The sequence below is a fragment of the Schistosoma haematobium genome, chromosome ZW (genome assembly GCF_000699445.3).
Source record: "Schistosoma haematobium chromosome ZW, whole genome shotgun sequence".
Taxonomy (NCBI): Eukaryota; Metazoa; Platyhelminthes; class Trematoda; order Strigeidida; family Schistosomatidae; genus Schistosoma; species Schistosoma haematobium.
This window is the reverse complement of record NC_067195.1, coordinates 50181055-50199812: the sequence shown is the minus strand read 5'-3', so window position 1 is coordinate 50199812 and position 18758 is coordinate 50181055. Positions and strand designations below refer to the sequence as shown.

At 29.0% G+C, this 18758-nt stretch overlaps 1 protein-coding gene across 1 annotated transcript in view; it reads left to right on the top strand.

Moving 5' to 3' along the window:
* The window catches only part of CTSL2_1 (Cathepsin L2), a 107720-nt gene that overhangs the window by 38998 nt on the left and 49964 nt on the right, over positions 1-18758 (top strand). Inside the window, exons 6-10 of the mRNA XM_051211652.1 lie at positions 5675-5840; positions 7650-7853; positions 14029-14132; positions 15173-15290; positions 17749-17873. Of these exons, the coding sequence (XP_051071737.1) occupies positions 5675-5840; positions 7650-7853; positions 14029-14132; positions 15173-15290; positions 17749-17873 (717 nt within the window). The remainder of the gene's footprint in view (positions 1-5674; positions 5841-7649; positions 7854-14028; positions 14133-15172; positions 15291-17748; positions 17874-18758) is intronic.

Genomic DNA, 18758 nt, shown 5'->3' with positions numbered 1-18758 from the left:
CATCTGAAATTAAGATTTGTAGATATCGAAAATTATTTCAATGATATAGATTAGTCTTTCATGATTAAAAGATTATTTCTTAGCTTTTTATCAAAATGTATATATTGTGATGATGAGGAAACAAAAACCTTTTAAATATTTTGAGTAAAATTATTCAATATAGTAGATGTGAGAAATCCAGCTCTAAAAAACTAAGATCCGGCCTATAATATTAATTTGGTATATAGAAAAAAGATTTATAAATAGACTAACAAATGCTGATAGTTGAGATCATAAGTCAATTGAAGGTAAACTATTATGGGAAACCTGGAAGCACTGAACAGTTGGGTCTGTTGTGAGATAGTAACTTCCTGAAGAGAATGGAGGACATGTCACTTAATTTCGTGGATTAGTTGAAGTTAGACATTAACAGCGCTGGTTGCCAATTTAGTGATCTAGAGCTTAAGCGTTCACGCGCGAGATCGATAGGTCTTGAGTTTTAATCCCGCGGGGTGGTATTGTGGATGCGCAATTCTGAGGAGTCCCATACTAGGATGCAACGGCTGTCCAGTGCTTCCAGATTTTCCATGGTGGTCTAGGATCAATCGACTCATGATCTTAAATATTAAATTACCATAATATCCACGAACAAATCTTTCCTGATATTAAATACCAATGACTTGGACAGCAAACTCTGTTTTTGTATATTATATGGATCATTTTGATGATTCTTGATTCTTCTGTGAAATTTCAATAAAGTATAAACAGATTAAAATTGGACGTATTTATCACCTAATTACTTGAGAAATAATGTTCATTAATGATTTTATGTAGTTTGAAGAGAAGTAGTTTTTGGACCTAAATCCTAAGTCTTTTATAACTTGTAAATATCATAGTTTTGTCATTCGACAAGATTCAGTCCTAATAAATCGTTACTGTATTTGAGAACTCAACTGCTCAAAGAGTATAGCAAATAATATTTTATCGGAGGTCTTACATTTGTAACACAAGGTTTACGCACTAAATGAAGTATTGGGTAGTCTCCGAAGTTGAGTAAAATAGAATACTATGACTAAGCTCTGTTCAAAAGTTTAGGAAATTCACTACATGAATTAACTTTCTTATTTAACCAACTTATAATAGTTAATTTATAATCAAAAATAGAATTAAAAAAACATTTTGTCTATATAGTTTGATTATTAAATGAAATTAGTTATCCACAGTTGATTGATCACTGGGTGGTGGTTAATGTCATGTGTATCAGGTCCTTCTCAGAGCAAATCGAATGCTATCGACCAAGTTAGTTATTAAATATATCTTTTGTACACTTTTAATAATATACAATATTATCATGGGAATGAACTCTGATGGAATAAATGCATGTATTTCAAATAATTGTAAACAATAAGTGTAATACGAATATAATATTGTAAGTGGAAATATAGAACTTTATTTTCCAAAGAAATATCTATTTGATGAAAGCAGTAAATAGTAAAAAAAACAAGCGTAAAAAAGCAAGTGGAGTAAAATTATTTTTTGGATTATGCTACAAGAATATATGTGGTACCAATGCAAAATTTCATCAAAGTATAATGAACTGGATATTCATAACATTTTAAATAGCAGTTCGTAATGTATTACAGGATGACTGTTCTTAGATAAACGAGAGCAGATTACCGAAAATTAACTCATGTTTCAGAAATTTTTGGTCCCAAAGTTGATCTCATAAGCGTAGAGTATAGGTTATTTGTGAATACAGAAATTTTAATGCAGACAGCACGAGATTGTTTCAAATGGGCAATCAATGACAATCAGGTAGCACGGGAAAGACGTTTTATAATAGTAGTGGACTATTCAGAATTAAAAATACATGATTTTACCGTGATTTGAATTCGAGAAATTTGGGTCTCGTATCCTTTATTCGATATTTCACTACGATCAGTTAGTGATGTGCACTGAGTTCATCAATCTTCACGAAGACTCAATAGTAACAACAAGTACATGCTGATGTGACTTGTATCATGATTCAATTCACGGAGAAAGAGTGATCAAATGTGGAGTATTTACACACCAGTAACAATGTGAGATGACTAGACAGAGACACTAATAGAATAAAGTTTTACATAAAAATCACTGGATCCCAGTTCAGTGGTTTTAAATTAGGCGCACGACAGAAGACTGAAAGGTAGTGCGTTCGATCCCCAATAGGGTCGTGAATGCATACTGATGGGAAACCATCCATAAGGACTAAATGATCGTCTAATTAATCGTGATCTCCAATGATTGTCTAAATAATATTACATACATAATATTACATACAACAAGATATGACGATTTCATATCTGTAGTCACTTGTTAAGATTAATTATCAACAATCGCACAATCATTTTCGAACATGTTCAAATATAACTTGAACAATTAAATGTATCGTTTAGTGTTGTAGATGACTTAGATCAATTATTTGTTTAAATTAGGTCGCCAGAAACTCAATAAATGGAAATTAGATTTCAAATTCAATTCAAACCGGAAGTAAATTAAACACTCAATTTTATTTTAAGATTTCTTTATTGTCTAAAATCTAAGTGTTTGTCATGACAGGCCCTGAAGTTTATGAACCCGGCCGTCAGTGACATCAAGGTTGGACACTGTTCGGTTTTGTATTCATAAAATGTAATTGCTAAGCAGTTTTAACTGATTTGCTCTGGTTTTAAAGTGAGGTAAAATGTTATTTATAGACTGAAACGTAAAATGGTTCTCATGAAAAGTATATTATCATAGTTGCTTGTATATCTTGAGAATTAACATCACATCAAAGAGATTGAATAGACTAAAATATTTCTGTTTTGGTGGGAAATGAAAATTAGCGTTAACACAACCAGCTACAATACACATTTAACTAAAACTTATAGACTGTAAAGTGATCATTTATAGAAAAATTATGCCGTCCATTATAACATTATCAAACATGGGATAAGTTTGAATAACAGAATAAGAAATTCTGTATCATTGGTCATTTAGATTTTTGATATAGATTTTAAGTGAATTTGCCTGATACAAAATGTTTTCAGAAATCTCACTTAATTAGTTCACTATTGGATTTCATGTTATCACATTGAATCTACACTTTGCAAAACAAAAAGAAATACAAGTTTTCAGTATTTGACAATAAATCTGAGATGAAATGTAACTGAAGAAGATATACCTTAATCATTATTTATATTTTATTTACTTGCCAATCTCATCATAAATCCTTTTTTATGGTCAAATTACTTTTTATTGAGTCATCATCTTTAGAGAAGAATAGTTATAGCAACATTAATATTCAGTTAGTAATATATGTTATATATGACATGTTATGTATGTCATAATCTTCGTAGATTACAGAGACAATATTTGATATTCATGATGATTGGTATGCTTCATAAATAATTCATTAGATTAATTGTTCAAGGATCGACGTTTAATTACTGCATAACAGATAGAAACCATGACACACATACCTTGATTTCCGTATTCAGTTGACATTAGAATAAAAAATTTATGTAATTTTTCATTCAATGTTTATTATAAATACAGACAGTTGATAAGTTTTATAACACTGTTAATTAGTATACATATATTCACGTAGATTTCATATTCCGTAACGAATTAATATTTACTTTGTTGCTTACACAAAATGAATAATGAGGTCTTGTGTAAACGTCAGATCATTTTACTATGATACATCATTATTTAAACTTTTTCCGCCCATAATATGAGCAATAAGTCGAATTGAAATCGGTTACTTCAAAAACATCCTATGTTCGTTTATTATTGAACACGTCCTGAATTCCATTGCTTAGCACTATCCATCTTTACTCATAAAGCTTGTAACCTAATACAATATTGAAGCAGTCCATACAAGATGAACATATACCAACAAGAGACTGATCAATTACAGTCCTTAAACAACACTGATAAGATACGAGCAAACACCATCAAGTGAATTTAATAAATTTCTTTTCAGTTATTCATAATTTTTAAATTCCCTCCTTTTTTTTTGTTTTTCTTCCTTACTTTAACAACCCTTCTTGGTTATTATCAAGTTTTACTTTTCAAAATGAAACGTGTGTATAATGATATGAAAAAAATGCAAGAAAATTACAAGAAAATTCACTTAACTAACTTATATTGACTGATTATTGTTTTGTTATTACAGAATGTTATTAAGATGAATAATGACTTAATTGTATATCAATGATACTAATTAATTAAAGAATAAACGAAAAAGAGCAGTTATTAAATTTAACTTAAATATAAATGTAACATATACAATACAATGGAATGTAATTATGTTTTTCTTTTCTCCTTTTCGATTATCACAATCGTTCATTGTTTATGTTTTACATTGAAATAAGAATTTCATTAGAAAGATATAGACTATTGTAAGCGTGAGAAAAAAAATGGATATGAAATTTACATTATGATGAACAGAATATTCCATATTCATCTATTGCGTGCAAGTCTGATACGGTACAATGTAATTTTGATAAGTTAAAAAAGGATGTAATGCATCTTGATCATAAGTTTTTAAATAGTTTTTCGTAAATAATCTATCAGTATATGGTTGTGAAGATTGTTGAGAAGTGCCATAGTAGAACGAAATGGTTGTTCAAAGATTCTAGGTTCTCAATGATGGTCTAACATTGTTTGATTCATAAATAATCTATGTTAAATAAAATCATTTTGCCTCATTAGTAATTTTGCACTGTATATTTAAGTCGACAATAGAAAAAAGTGGCTAGAAATGAAACTGAGACAGGTAGTGAGTAATTGGTATTTCCAAAGTCATTATCCTGCTTCTTTTTTTTACATGGTTTGATGTTGTTTCTTGGGAGCCAATTAATAATAGTCGAATTATAGGTCCACATTTAAATATACGGATCATTTTTTGACATTTCAGTGGCACTTGTCCAAAAAATTTATTTATTATGGTATTTAGTGAAGACTGATTAGGTTGAATAATCATTTGGTCTTAAATTTGTTTACATGCAACACATTATGTTCATATGTTCATAGCACTTTCAACAATTATCTGATCATGGACTGATAATAATTGTGTCAAATATTTGTTGTATTGATAACAATCATTTAGCTGTAATTTAGACATATAATCAGCTATGTATTTGGACATATCTATTATCTATTTTTACTTATTTTTTTATTGACTATGATGGAAGTCTATCGGTTATTTATAACCTATGCATAGATTTCATGTTCGAATGACACTTCTTATGCTCTATCTTAGGCTGATCTGATCGGTGAATGTGTGTGGTCTACTTGTAACAACTTACATTTAGCTTCTGAACTTTTCAAGTAGAATTAAATTTAACTATACACCAAAGATTAACCAAAGAATCACATATCTAATCGTTCGGTAATCGGACAAGCGACCGGTTTAATTTATAATTCTCTGAATAAAATTAACAATACAGTAAATTTACGGATAAATATATTCAACATGAATTTATGTCTAAGAGATTACATACATTCTAAACGCTAGTTAAAACCTTGTGTTAATCATTGGAAAAATGATGTTTTTGTGTATATTCTGTCCCAGAATGTATTATACTTTCGGGTTGATTATCATCATTATTGATAACCATATAAACAATCATTGATAATTTGATCAATTAATTTATCTTTCTGCTATTAGGGATCATGATGAAGAGACCAGTGTATTAGAAGCGGTTCGGAGTTTAAATGAAATTCGTGGTGTAAAACAGTTAGGTCGTTACTTTAAACAAGTTAGTCAATCAGCACGTAAAAATCAAACTGGTGATATGGATGATTTTTTAGGTTGTGTCACAATCGATATCAAAGTAAGTGAACAATTGATCCTTCGTTTTGTTTTATTTACTACTAAATATACAAACAGAATAAAACTTATAGAATAATGTTGACATGTTTATTAAAAAAACATGATTAATTCAATATGTTGAATACTATTGATGATCACTTCACAGTGTCATTGGGTAATTATTCAATAGTTCACAATCTACCGAACCAATTCTTAAGCCATTTCTTTGGAATATTGTATTAATCAGTCAGTAAGAAAATTAATTTCAGTCTGATTGAATGTTTATGAACAAATGTAATTAATCTCGTCGTTTGTTAGATAATGGTTGTGATGTGATGGTAACCAGTCATCAAGAATTTATTTGAATTTAATGATTTATCATTGTATCCCAATAGATTCTCGTAAGTTAACAGTTTATGTACCAATTTATTCAACCATAGACAAATACAACGTACTTATAATCGTTTGTTTCCAGTTATTGTAGTTTCACTAATCTGTTATATTTGAACTGAAAATGTGCTAATATCTTATTCGGTATACTTTTCAATAGCTATTTTGAATTCATAAGTTAAAACAGATTGGTATTAATGAGTATCAGTTATATCATTGGATGTTGAAATAGAAGATATCTGATAGATATTACGTGTACAGACATAAACGAAATTTGTATTCATTGTTTGCTAATCATCACTTTTATTTGATATGAAATTTAGTGAGAACAATAGTTATAGGTGAAAGCATATTGATTGTTGTTACAATTATTAGTGGTAGTAATATCAGGTAAACCTTATTAGGGAAATGGCCAAATCGGTAACAGTGTCTCTTGATTTGAGAATTATTTTATCCAAGCTACAGGGCAAGCGAGGAAATCTAGAGGTTTAGTACTTATATTTATGTGACATGTTTTACATGCTTTAATTATCAAAATGAACGTGAAATGTACTCATTGCACAAAAAAGCCCTAGTCTTTATTAACTAAATTTGATTAATAAAACGTTTTACGCTTTACTTTCCATATATTCAAAGAAATTTACCGAATTGAAAGATGAAATCGTTGATTAATGGTTATTATCAACTTTGTTATGACTTCCATCTTCCAACACATTTTAAGATGTTTACACTACAAATCATGGCTGAACTGTATGATTAATTCTATGACTACTTTCTTGAATTCCATACTTTTGATATATGGATATGGGTAGCGAACTCACTAGACAGTACATTGAAATGAATTTTGATATGAATTTAATAATATTCTTCTAGTGGTTCTTGATTCTTTGTTCTTTAACTCATAGCATACATTACAAGAATAAGGAAATCCAAATACCTACTTATGTTTTATCACTAGTAAAATCACAACTAATCACTTCTAATCGTTCAGCGATTACAGAAGTCTTAAATAGAGAAAACAAAAAAAAGGATATTTCATTATTGCAATGATGTACAACAGTTTATAATTGGATGGTTGTAGTAAATTTTCATAGGGTAGTGAATGCTTATTATTATGATATGATCTCATAAGAATAACCAACTAGTTTTCTTTTGAATTCCCTTCATTTTAAAATCGAATTACGTGATGAGAAAGCCGATTCCTTTGAAGTAGTATATTTATGTTCTCATAGCTCGAATTTACTTTTCATTTATATAAGTGACACACAACTAATTAGTAAATCTTTTGTAAAAGAATATTCATTACTAGAATTGAATAGTACAGTTATCAGATCTAGTTCCTTAAAATAAGGAAATGTAATTAATGTAACCCATGTTTCTTTTTAAGAAAATTACTTCTATTAATAATTGATATTAATTCTATGATTTAACTATAATGTAGGATATACCATCTACAGGTTTAGATAGTTGGTTCAAATTAGAAGGTCGTTCAAATCGATCAAAAGTTCAAGGTGAAATTCATTTAGCGCTTAATTTAAGCGCACAAAATGATTTAAATGAAGTTGAACGTGATAAAACTGTGGCTATTCAAGAACATATTCAATTATTTTATTTATTTTCACTTTATCAATTAAAACAAGAAAATGTAAGTTAACCTAGTTTGTATGATTTTAATTAACACTTCAAGTAATGAGAAATAAAACAAGATCTTTTTAGTTCTCTATGAAAAATATAGTAGAATATGAACAGTTTATTTTTTGGGTGAATGGTCAAAATTAGAGTGATTTACTCATTATGATTTTTTATTCAACATTAATTCAGTTTGATTCAATCTGATGATCACTCAGTATAGTATTCGTTTCGTTTACCCCCTATGACATTTTATTCTGTATAATATACGATATTTTTGTATGAAGTATTTTTCAGATATTTGATGAATTCTGATTAATGATCAAAAATCGGTGTACAAACTAATATATGAATGTGTATGTTTCCGACTGAACTGGTTGTGATTGCTCGTGTTTCTGGCTACTTACGGTATATATTTCCCTGTTTCGAACTTGAATTTCTCTCTCTAGTTAGCGGGGCTGAGACGCATTAGAATAGCTAGCTTATTGGTCTATGGTCACAGAGTCTTTGCTCCGTTCGCAGACTGGGTGAACTCGTAATCGCTTCAAACATAGCAAGATGATCTAGTGATAAGAATTAATTATCATAATTTCACTGATAATGTTATATTTAACCATTTTAAATAGTTCATTTATGTAAATGAATGGAGTTTAAATGAATGAATTATTCAAAAACAAATAATGTATTGTCTACTTATAACAATAGTATTTAAATCAGTTGATCCCTTTTATAAATTTTGATAGAGCAATGGGATGGCAAAGTTGATTTGATTATACATGAAATCGCTGACATCAGATGATACGAATGTGAATTAGTAATGATGTACTTTTTTTCTAAATGTTATGTCTCAGACATTGCGTTTACGTTTTATTACCTTTGCGAGTGCTATGATTTTTATAACAGTAAATTTTCAGTCATACTTTTCTTTAATTACAAATAATGAAGTAAACAAGTCATAAATATAAACAGTAAACCTCTAAACTAACTAGGGAATACTAGAAATAATTTCATCGCTTCAGTACTGTACTTTAAAACATTAAATTTTTTTATCAAAGGATGTAGATCTGTAGCTGAATCACAAACAGTGGCATACAAAGAAATTATTGAATTACTTGTGAAAACAAAATATGTTTACTTTATATCAGACCATTTCCAAATAAATAGTTTTGACAAATGTATTTATAATCAGGGAGGTGTTTTGTGAATATTGTAGTAATTTATAGTTGAATTGATGAGTCAGTTGAAGCTAGACTACTATAATATCCACAAAACACATCTCTGATTATAATTATCATATGCTCACTAGTGACGGTCTCCAAGAAGTATTGCCTGAAGTTCTAATGAGAAGCCGTGACCAGTGGAGTTTAAAAAAGTGTGTTGTGAGATAGTAACTCATTGATAACAATGGTGGACGGTGGCGCAACTTCGTGGATTAGTTAGATATTAACACCATTGGATGCAGGCCGGATCAGTGGTCTAGAGGCTAAGCGTTCGCGCGTGAGACTGAGAGGTCCTGGGTTCCAATCTCGCGAGGCGGGGTCGTGGATATGCACTGCTGAGGAGTCCCACACTAGTACGAAACTTCCGTCCTGTGCTTTCAGGTTTTCCATGGTGGTCTAGCTTCAATTGACTCATGAATTCAACTACTAAATGTACTTATCATGCGTTTTGAAAGCTTATATCTTTCTAAGTTGAAAAAATGTTTACAGTGACAAAGAAGAAGCAACTGAAGTCAATTTAGACTCATTGTAGTTTATCCATATTTATGATCATTCAATTCAGATAGGTCGATTTTAAGTAATTGAAAACAATGAAAATTTATACATGCATATTTTATGATCCTGAATTATACACGTACGTACTAATTTATGATAATTTGTCACATACAAATAGCGGACATATGAAAATATCCAAAATATTATCTTAGTTAAATGGACACAAATTAATATTGGAAAATATATGTTCTTAAAATGTAAAGTAATGTGAATATTTTGTTTCAGTATTACATTAACCAAGAACTGATAATTTTGGATAATGCGATAAGAAGACTAAAGGTGGAACTTTTATTTTTTGTATATCATATTTCTCAATAAATATATGTGTAATCAGAGTGACATTTATTGAGCAAGTATATTATATAATTCTGATAACATTCGTTTTCTCATTGTATCATCCAAATTTATCAAAGGGACTAATTGTTTCATACTGATATTACTTAATATTTAAAAGTATGTTTGCATAATTGGTAAATACATGGAATTATTTTTCTAGGTAATTAAGTAGTAGTTAAATAATATATCGTGTCGTTTGTAAGGGGAACGTTACATATAAAAATTTAATGCTGCGTCCCCGGATCAAGACATCACTTACACTTTTTTTATGTAACTCTCTAGTTGTATTAATTTGTAATTAGTTCCTTTGTGATTGAATGAAATATCGTTTCCGGTTATTTATATTCGTTAAGCTTTATATAAACTTAACGGAAACAAATAAACAAATTTTATTCTTTCCACATTGTTTGCACAGGCTATTTAAAGAATGCAACCTAAGAAACAGTTGAAAATGTTAACAATACAGTATTCACTTCATTAGAAATGTTAATTGACAGGGTTTACACGTATTGTGTTCTTTGATACATCATTTTTATTTGAAATAAATTAAAACAAAATCCTTAATAAATAAAATAAAATTAGGTGATGACCGCATTTTCCGTACAATGATAAATGGTAGTGTATGTTTCTTATGTTGACATAAGTAGTATATGACACCAATCAGAAGTGATATGCCTGGAAGCAGAACGCTTGTAAGATTAATTCAAAAAGAACGGGGACATAGAGTTATTGTTATGCCAATGAAGGAACGACGAAGTTTGAGGCAATTGATAGAGGATTTGCAAATGAAGTATTTAGTGTATCGTTTTCATATTTGACAAAAGAACTCTGTAATTTTGTAATGAAATTCAGTTGGCTGTCCCCACCTGTGTTCTCGTTCATTACAAAGTTATGATTATTGAAGTTAAGTGAAAAGACCTGGGAGATACTAATGGTTTTGCAGTTTTAATTCATACGTTGATGCAAAAAATGTTATGTTTCTTTAAATTGTACTCTAAATTTGTAATGAAATATCACTTATTATCTTCGAGTAACAAGGTAATAATTACCTTATCAGTATGTAGTTGTGGAGATTGTTAAGTATTTGGCTGAGATCATGGATCGATGGAAGTTAGAGCACCAATAAAAACCTGGAAGCACTGAGTGGCCGTTTAGTCGTAGTATGGCACTCTTCAACAGTGCACAACTACGATTCCTCACGTGGGAGTAGAACCCAAGACCTTTGGTCTCACGCCTGAACGCTTAACCTCTATATTTGGTAGTGATTCCTAATGTTTGAGAACAAGAAAGAATGATTTCAGTCGGTCAGTCATCTATAACGTAGGACCAGACACATAGAAACATCGGTCCAAGTTGCAACACTTCAATAACACATGGTGAACACCAAACTCAAAGAAGTAGTTACTCTAATGGTAGTAACATGAAGAAAAATAGCATATAAGGATGCAATACATAGAGAGAGAGAACTAGTTCATAGAAAGATATAAATCAGTTTTAATCTCACAGTTTAAGGGAAGACAAAAAGTGTATGAACCTACGTCAATGTGGTTGATTCTGAGCCACGTCACCCAGATTCTCCAACCATTGGTTACGATAGTCACGCGGACCCCAACCCAGTAGTCTGCATCTACCAACATGGCTCAGACTAGAAATTAGTGACGTTTTGGTTTAGCTGCCCCTAACGTTCTTCTAATCATCCCTACACTAGTCAACATTGCGCGTCGTGGTAATCGGTGGTTTACTGAGAATTATATTGTAAAACACAATCAACAATCATTATATGATTCGAAACACTATCATCGTCAATCAATCTACTTCTTGAAAAAAATTATATATCGATTTCATGTTTTTTTCTTTTAAAAAAATGGTGTGAACATTATACTTTTTTCTTAACCCCTCTTTATCCTTTTTTTGTCGAAAGGTTTTTCACTGATTTGATTGTCTGACCTTCTTATTTAAAAAAGAAAACAAACAAACAAAATATTTTAACAAGTTAATGTATGATAGGTTTACTGCCAGTATATCCTGTCATAATTCGAATTATCTCTATGTTATCTCAAGTTCATATTTAGTATATACATTATTTAAGTATTAATTTTAATATATTTAACATGTGTACAAGACTACATTCATTGTACACTTGTTATTCACTAGTCATAAGCAATGTGATATTGATCAATTATCCGTGTTGACTATGTTCTATAGATAGAATCGACAAACAATGAATATGCTGATGATTAAACAATATATTACTAGTTGATAATAACAAAATAAGTTATACTGTCTTTTTACCGTTTAGTAAACTATGCTAAAATAAACATAATGTGTTTACAAATTATTTAATGGTGAGACTATAATTTATGGACGACATTTGAAGCACTCTAAAGTGACCTTGAGTGTCCATCTAATGAGGGTTACAAACCAGTGTGAGGAATCAGAATTATGATTTACAGTTGATGGTTAAGGTTAAGAATGAGATATAAACTTTTCATCACGAATTGACATCAACTATAATGCTAAAACTCTACTTAACCTAATGGATGAGTGAATTTCGCGCCAAAATCCAAGACCTTTTATCTTATATCTGATTGGTTCGTTCATAAATTATAGTCTAACCCTATATAGTTAAACTCATAAAATTTCCATTTGAATTTTGTTACTCATAGGGATTGTTAAATTTTAATCGAAAAGCGTTAAATGAAGCTGAAACATGCAAATTTGTAGAACAATAATTAAATATAGAAAAACAAAACTAACCATTATAGAAAAAAATTGTTTGTTTAAGCAATGGTTATGAATCTTTTCATGACTATAACTGATTACTTATTCATCTATACAGGTACATTAAACATTGTGAGATGAAGTGTTAACTGTTTCTATTTGGTTTCATTATATATTTATATCTTCTAGCGAATAAAATAAAACATGTGGCTAACACTGATTTAATCACCAAACATCCAGTAGCATTTTATTTTCTTTCATTTAAACTATAAATACATAAATATAGTGATGAGTACAATATTGGTTGTTAGATCAAACTGTTCTATTTTCTTAAATACATAATATATATATAGAAGTAGATTTAAAACTGTTTTCTTTTAGGGACTTTAACACCACTCAGTCATAAAAATATATGTGATTACTGTAGTTTGTCGGTAAGTTACTTATAATGTTCTATATCAGTTTATGTTTAAATATAACATTTTATTACAGTGAACTAAATAATTGTATACAGTTAACATTACACTGTTTGTTCTAATTAACTTACTGAGGTAAAGTTATCAAATGTAATATAAAATTACAAAGATTTTTATTCAAGTACAGGAATAAAAATTGAAACTTTAAAATTTCAACCTTTTATATGAATTGAAATGTATTTTTGTTTTACTGAAATAATATGTCAATCAACATTTTTCGTTATTTTAAAATGGGAACAATAGGGGTTAGATTTAAACCTACTAAGTTTGAAATGTTTTTTCTTAAGATTTCGTATTTGTTAAATGTCACTTTTTCCGGAGTAACCAATGATAAGACGCTTTGTTGGTAATTTTGTGTAATTTCAATGTATTAGGAATTGTGTCATAGAAGTTACAACATTATGGTCGTACTAGTTCCTTGAATAGTGCTGTCTATTTATCACTAACAAAAAAACTTGACTTTCGGACGAATAATTCAGTAATATAGACATTCATGACAGTATTGACGACCCATTGCTCTTTCCACCTTTATATTTTGACAAACGTTAACATAAAATATTCAGTACACTTTAAATTTGTTATTCTATCTTAAGCTGGCTTTCAAAGGGAAAATTTTTAGAAGCTTAACAACTCAAGGTTTCGAAATGAGTATAAAAAGCTTCATTTTTATTAAATCATTAACATTATCCAATCAATTATGAAAACATCATAATGGATACGTTATTCAGTAATTCTTATGTATATCATAAATAATGCATATAAACACTTTTATATATGACTTCATCAATCAAAAATCTAGCGTGTTCGATTTAATACCTTGATAATTTATTCGTTATCAGTATTATTAAGTGTTGTTTTACAATCTTCATCATTATTTATTTAGAGTACTGGAATACCATGGAATGGAAATATAGTTGAAGAAGGTGAAATTATTCTTCATCAACATGCTATTCAAAATGGACTGACAGAAATACAAGTTGCCATGTGGTAAGTTACATATATTTTAATAATTTGCAATAGTTCGTACTTTTCTTTAGAAAAAAAGAGACATTAATTAGAGCTCAATTCTTTGTTTATATCTAAATTATATGCATGTTATCAATCATGTGGTGATTCGGTACAATTTTAAGTAATTTACTAAATGATCTAATTTATTAATTATATATTGTTATTACGTTATCAAGTTATTAGTCAAGTTAAGATATATATGATGCAGGGAGTATATATTCAATGCTTTTTTTTTCTTAAATTAATCAATAATGGAAACATGTTCCGTATACAGTTTGAGTAAATGAATAAAAAATAGCAAATATGGTAATGTTTATCATTCAAAATTAATTTACTTTTGTTTTGACCATTTCGTTACATGATACAAATTAAATTAGTATTAGACAAGAAACTTGTATATTTTAAAGACATTACTGTTTGTAAGACTTTTGGATGTACTTCAATTAATTAATTTAGGGGGAACAAAATCTTGAAGATTAACCATATCATTATGTTGTTAGACACTGATCACAGCACATTTTATATCTGTTTGTGAATAAAAGTTTGTAAGATTATCATATTAATAGTATATTCAATTTTCTGAATGTACAAAATTCGAATTTTAAAATATCCAACTCAAATATACGAAGTTAGTACTGTCTTAAGCCTTTTTTTAGCCTAAACACTTGGAACAGTTCAAATTACTATTAAAAAAATGAGTGATCAGCTTACTGTAAAAGTATTTGCAAATGTACATACACTTATTGGGTATTTAAGAGCTTGTTCACGTAAGAGTTGGTGTTATAACACTAGACATTTTGGCTACTAGAAGTCATTCCATACTGCAATATATATATATATATATATATATATATATATCGCATAAAGATCCCCAATTTACCTAGTTCAAAATCATTCCATTCACTCACTAATTTCCAATTGTAAGGTAAGTTTGAGTAAGAAATAATAAAAAGCATTTAACCGTAAACTTATGACATTAAACTGTTTTAACATTTTTTTTCTATTTCATTGATTTACAGTCAGTGGATAGCATTGATTCGATTAAATTATACTAGATCATTGGATCAAATCATTCTTTTACATACATTCAAACATCTTATATCATTATGGTCAGATAAACTACTTACTAGAGAAGAGGTAAGATATATTGCTGACAGATTGAAATTTGTTATCATAATAGAGCATTTCATAGAAAATCAAACTATTGTTTCACAATTATAATCATTACTTCAATACTTTTGTTTTGTACAAAGTTATAAAACTTCATCTATATGAAGTACATTTACGAATGATAAGACAATGTGTATATTCAAATTTTTCATTGTATTCATGAAGATATTAATTATTGATCTATAAAGAGTTATCAGAAATTGTATTATTCAAATAAGTCACCACAAAAAAATAATGTGAATCATTACACTCCAAGAAGAAAGAAATTATGACATTTGGTTACGTACACAATGTAAAAATGATAATTATACCAATCGAATTGTTGAAGTCAATAGAATAGTAGAATAGTGTTGTCTAAATCAAAGTAATGGGGAACTGTAAGCAACAAATAAGTTCAAATTCACCTATAACCTTCTAGAAGAAATATAATATGAACCAAAGATTTTGTTCATTTATGTTTTACAAATTATGCTTTCACCATGACTATTTTTTCATCATATTCATCCAAATACATTTTAATAGCAACGAAATGACTTACATAATAGTTGATTTGGTAAAAAAAACTGAATTACAGAATATCTTGGTAAAATCTGAGAATCATACAGTAACTACTTCATTTGCAAAATATCCATCAAATGTCCCAGACTTTGTTGTTACTTCAATTCCATACCAATCACTTACTGTTCTCGTTTTATTCCCTTTGAATGTTTCAATCTTCTGCCTTCAGACAATCCACTTTCGATTAGTGATACCTACTGCTTATATCTGTCGATATCAGTAGCATACACCACACCAGTTAATGATTTGTTGCTTGATAGTGTTTGTACTATGACATGTTTATTAATGAATTTATTTTCATTAAGAGTTAACGCCTTTTTAAATTTATGCTTCATGTTTGATTTTGGACAGTACAAAATTTTTAGTTTCGTATTAAATGAACCAACTATCAGCATGGTATTCTAACTTAATTGACCTCTGAAATTTGTGAACATAAAAGATGTGCTTAGGAAAATGTGTAGAGTTAACACGGAAAATATACTATAAGTTTACAGTCAATTTTAAAGTTTTTCATAAAGGATCTTTAACTCGATTATTGAGATAAATGTTGCTACCTACATGGATCTTAGAATACTCTTTTCTTAGGTAATGTTTTTAAACAAAAAGCTTTCAATCTATTATGAAATGGGTTACTTTCACCCATATACCATTTCTGGTAAATTTAGCTTAGGATTGGTTATTGTTGGTAATTATACAACTGATTTCAAATGGATACAGAAAGTGATTTTCCTTTGTTCTTGTTTTAGGGCATTATCGTTCGCTTAACTAACTGTTTGATTCAGTATAATTACTCAACCCGTTAATAAATATCTTCTGTGTTATGAATTTAAGCCCGCAATGTTTTTATCTTGTTGGATTTGTTAAAGAATTTGAAATTTCCTTAATAGAATCAGTGTAATAAGTTGTTTGCTTGTATTATTTGAACCGGTGATATGACTATTCGTGATATAAATGATGATCAGATTTTGCAATTTTCGCGAATCAAACAGACAATAGTTGCGTTCATTAGTGGCTTATTTCGATATGGCTTTCTGATTTTCCAGTGAACATACGTAACTGGTTATGTTGTACTGCCTCATGAATAAATCGGATACACACCAATGACATTAACTAATTAACAGAATATATTGTGTATGGACTATAGTTGGAAATGTAATTGAACTCAGTGATATGAGGATCACCCTGGATCTTAAGATACCTAGTAATAAAACATGTTATTCATGATGATTCCTCAACAAAATACTATTGAGGAGTCTTGGGTATAAAAGAATTGTCTGTTCAACGTTATGGGGTTTCGAACAGTTCTCAAGATGATGGTATTAGTTTGCAAAAGTTGTAAACAAACTTTTCGTAACGTTTTACAGTTTAGTGATGCTCCGGTAAATATAGATAATGACCATTTTGTATGATGAGGTTTTGCACAAGGTTATACCACTTTATGTCGTTAATAACGTTTACATTGCTTTCTATATGTGTCGTGCCTTTAGATAATCATCATACTGATTAATTTATAATTACTAGTGATATGTGAGCTACATAGTGGTCTGAATTAGTAATTTATGACCTTCGATATGTTCATTCCTTAATCAGCCCTTAAGTATTTACTTCAAATGATTGTGTTTTGTATCTTTACTTATATGAATATAAAATGAATACATATGGTATTCTTTACTCTCGCAGATGACTATTCAGTTGAGATTAGTTGATTTTTATCACATCTAACATTCCAGTTTTCAAGTACTAACTTTACTAATCAACTTAATAAAGAATAATAAGTGGATTATACTTAAAATTTAATTTGATGTTAAAATATTAACTATAATTGAATACCATATTTAAACTTTCGAATGTTATTTTTATATTGTAGCTAAATTATTTATCAGATTCATTTAAAGTATTTACAGAACATTCTTTAATTATGATATGTAACTATAATTTAATCTTCTATAATGCTCAGTCAGACAATATATTAGATTTGAATCATTTACTTGAGTAAGTTAGATATTCTAATGTTAACTTTTATAAATTATAATTATTACAGTATAATTTAAATATTGATTGTTGACATTATTGGCATATAACGTTGATATAATGGGATGAAAGGATAAAATGACATTCTTTTCCTCATAGTACTTTTTGTTCAACATTATTTCCGTTTTTTGTTTTAATTCAATGTGATAATTACTTAGTGTAGCATTTGGTTTTGATTTCCAGTGGGATATTATATGACATTCTAACACTAAGTTAACATGAACTATATTCAGCATGACATGGAACATGTGATTTGTTATGACCCCGGGGTGTTTTTCATATATGTGGTTTTATCCTAATCAGTAATCAAAATAGGTTTACAATCAATATATAAACAAGTGTATTTTCGACTAGTGTTGTCAACATGTTTGGGATTAATAAATCTTCATTGTATCATTCTTAGTGTTCTTAATTCGTTTCATGGGAATTGTATTGGTTCCTCGCTTTACAAATAGAAGTAATAAGCGATTCCAACATAACAAATAGCAACGATCAGGTAGAACAGTTAGCAAGGCAGTCATAACCAAAGTTTTTAAGTATAAGACTATAATGAATTGATTATTAACTTAAATTGGAATATACGAGATATTTAGCATGATTTTGTTGTTATTCAGATGCTAAATTGATACAGAAGAAAAAGGTTCTTAAACAACTACCCGATAAGATTTACATTAATTATACACACATTCAAATGTAAAATTGATACTGGATTATGACTAAGAAAATGAAGATAATTAGTTGATTAACATGAAAACAAAACGTAACGTTGTTAACCTTAAACTCTTGTGAATAAAATATAAACAAATTTAAATATTTTTAATGGTTAACATCATGAGTCACTTGAAG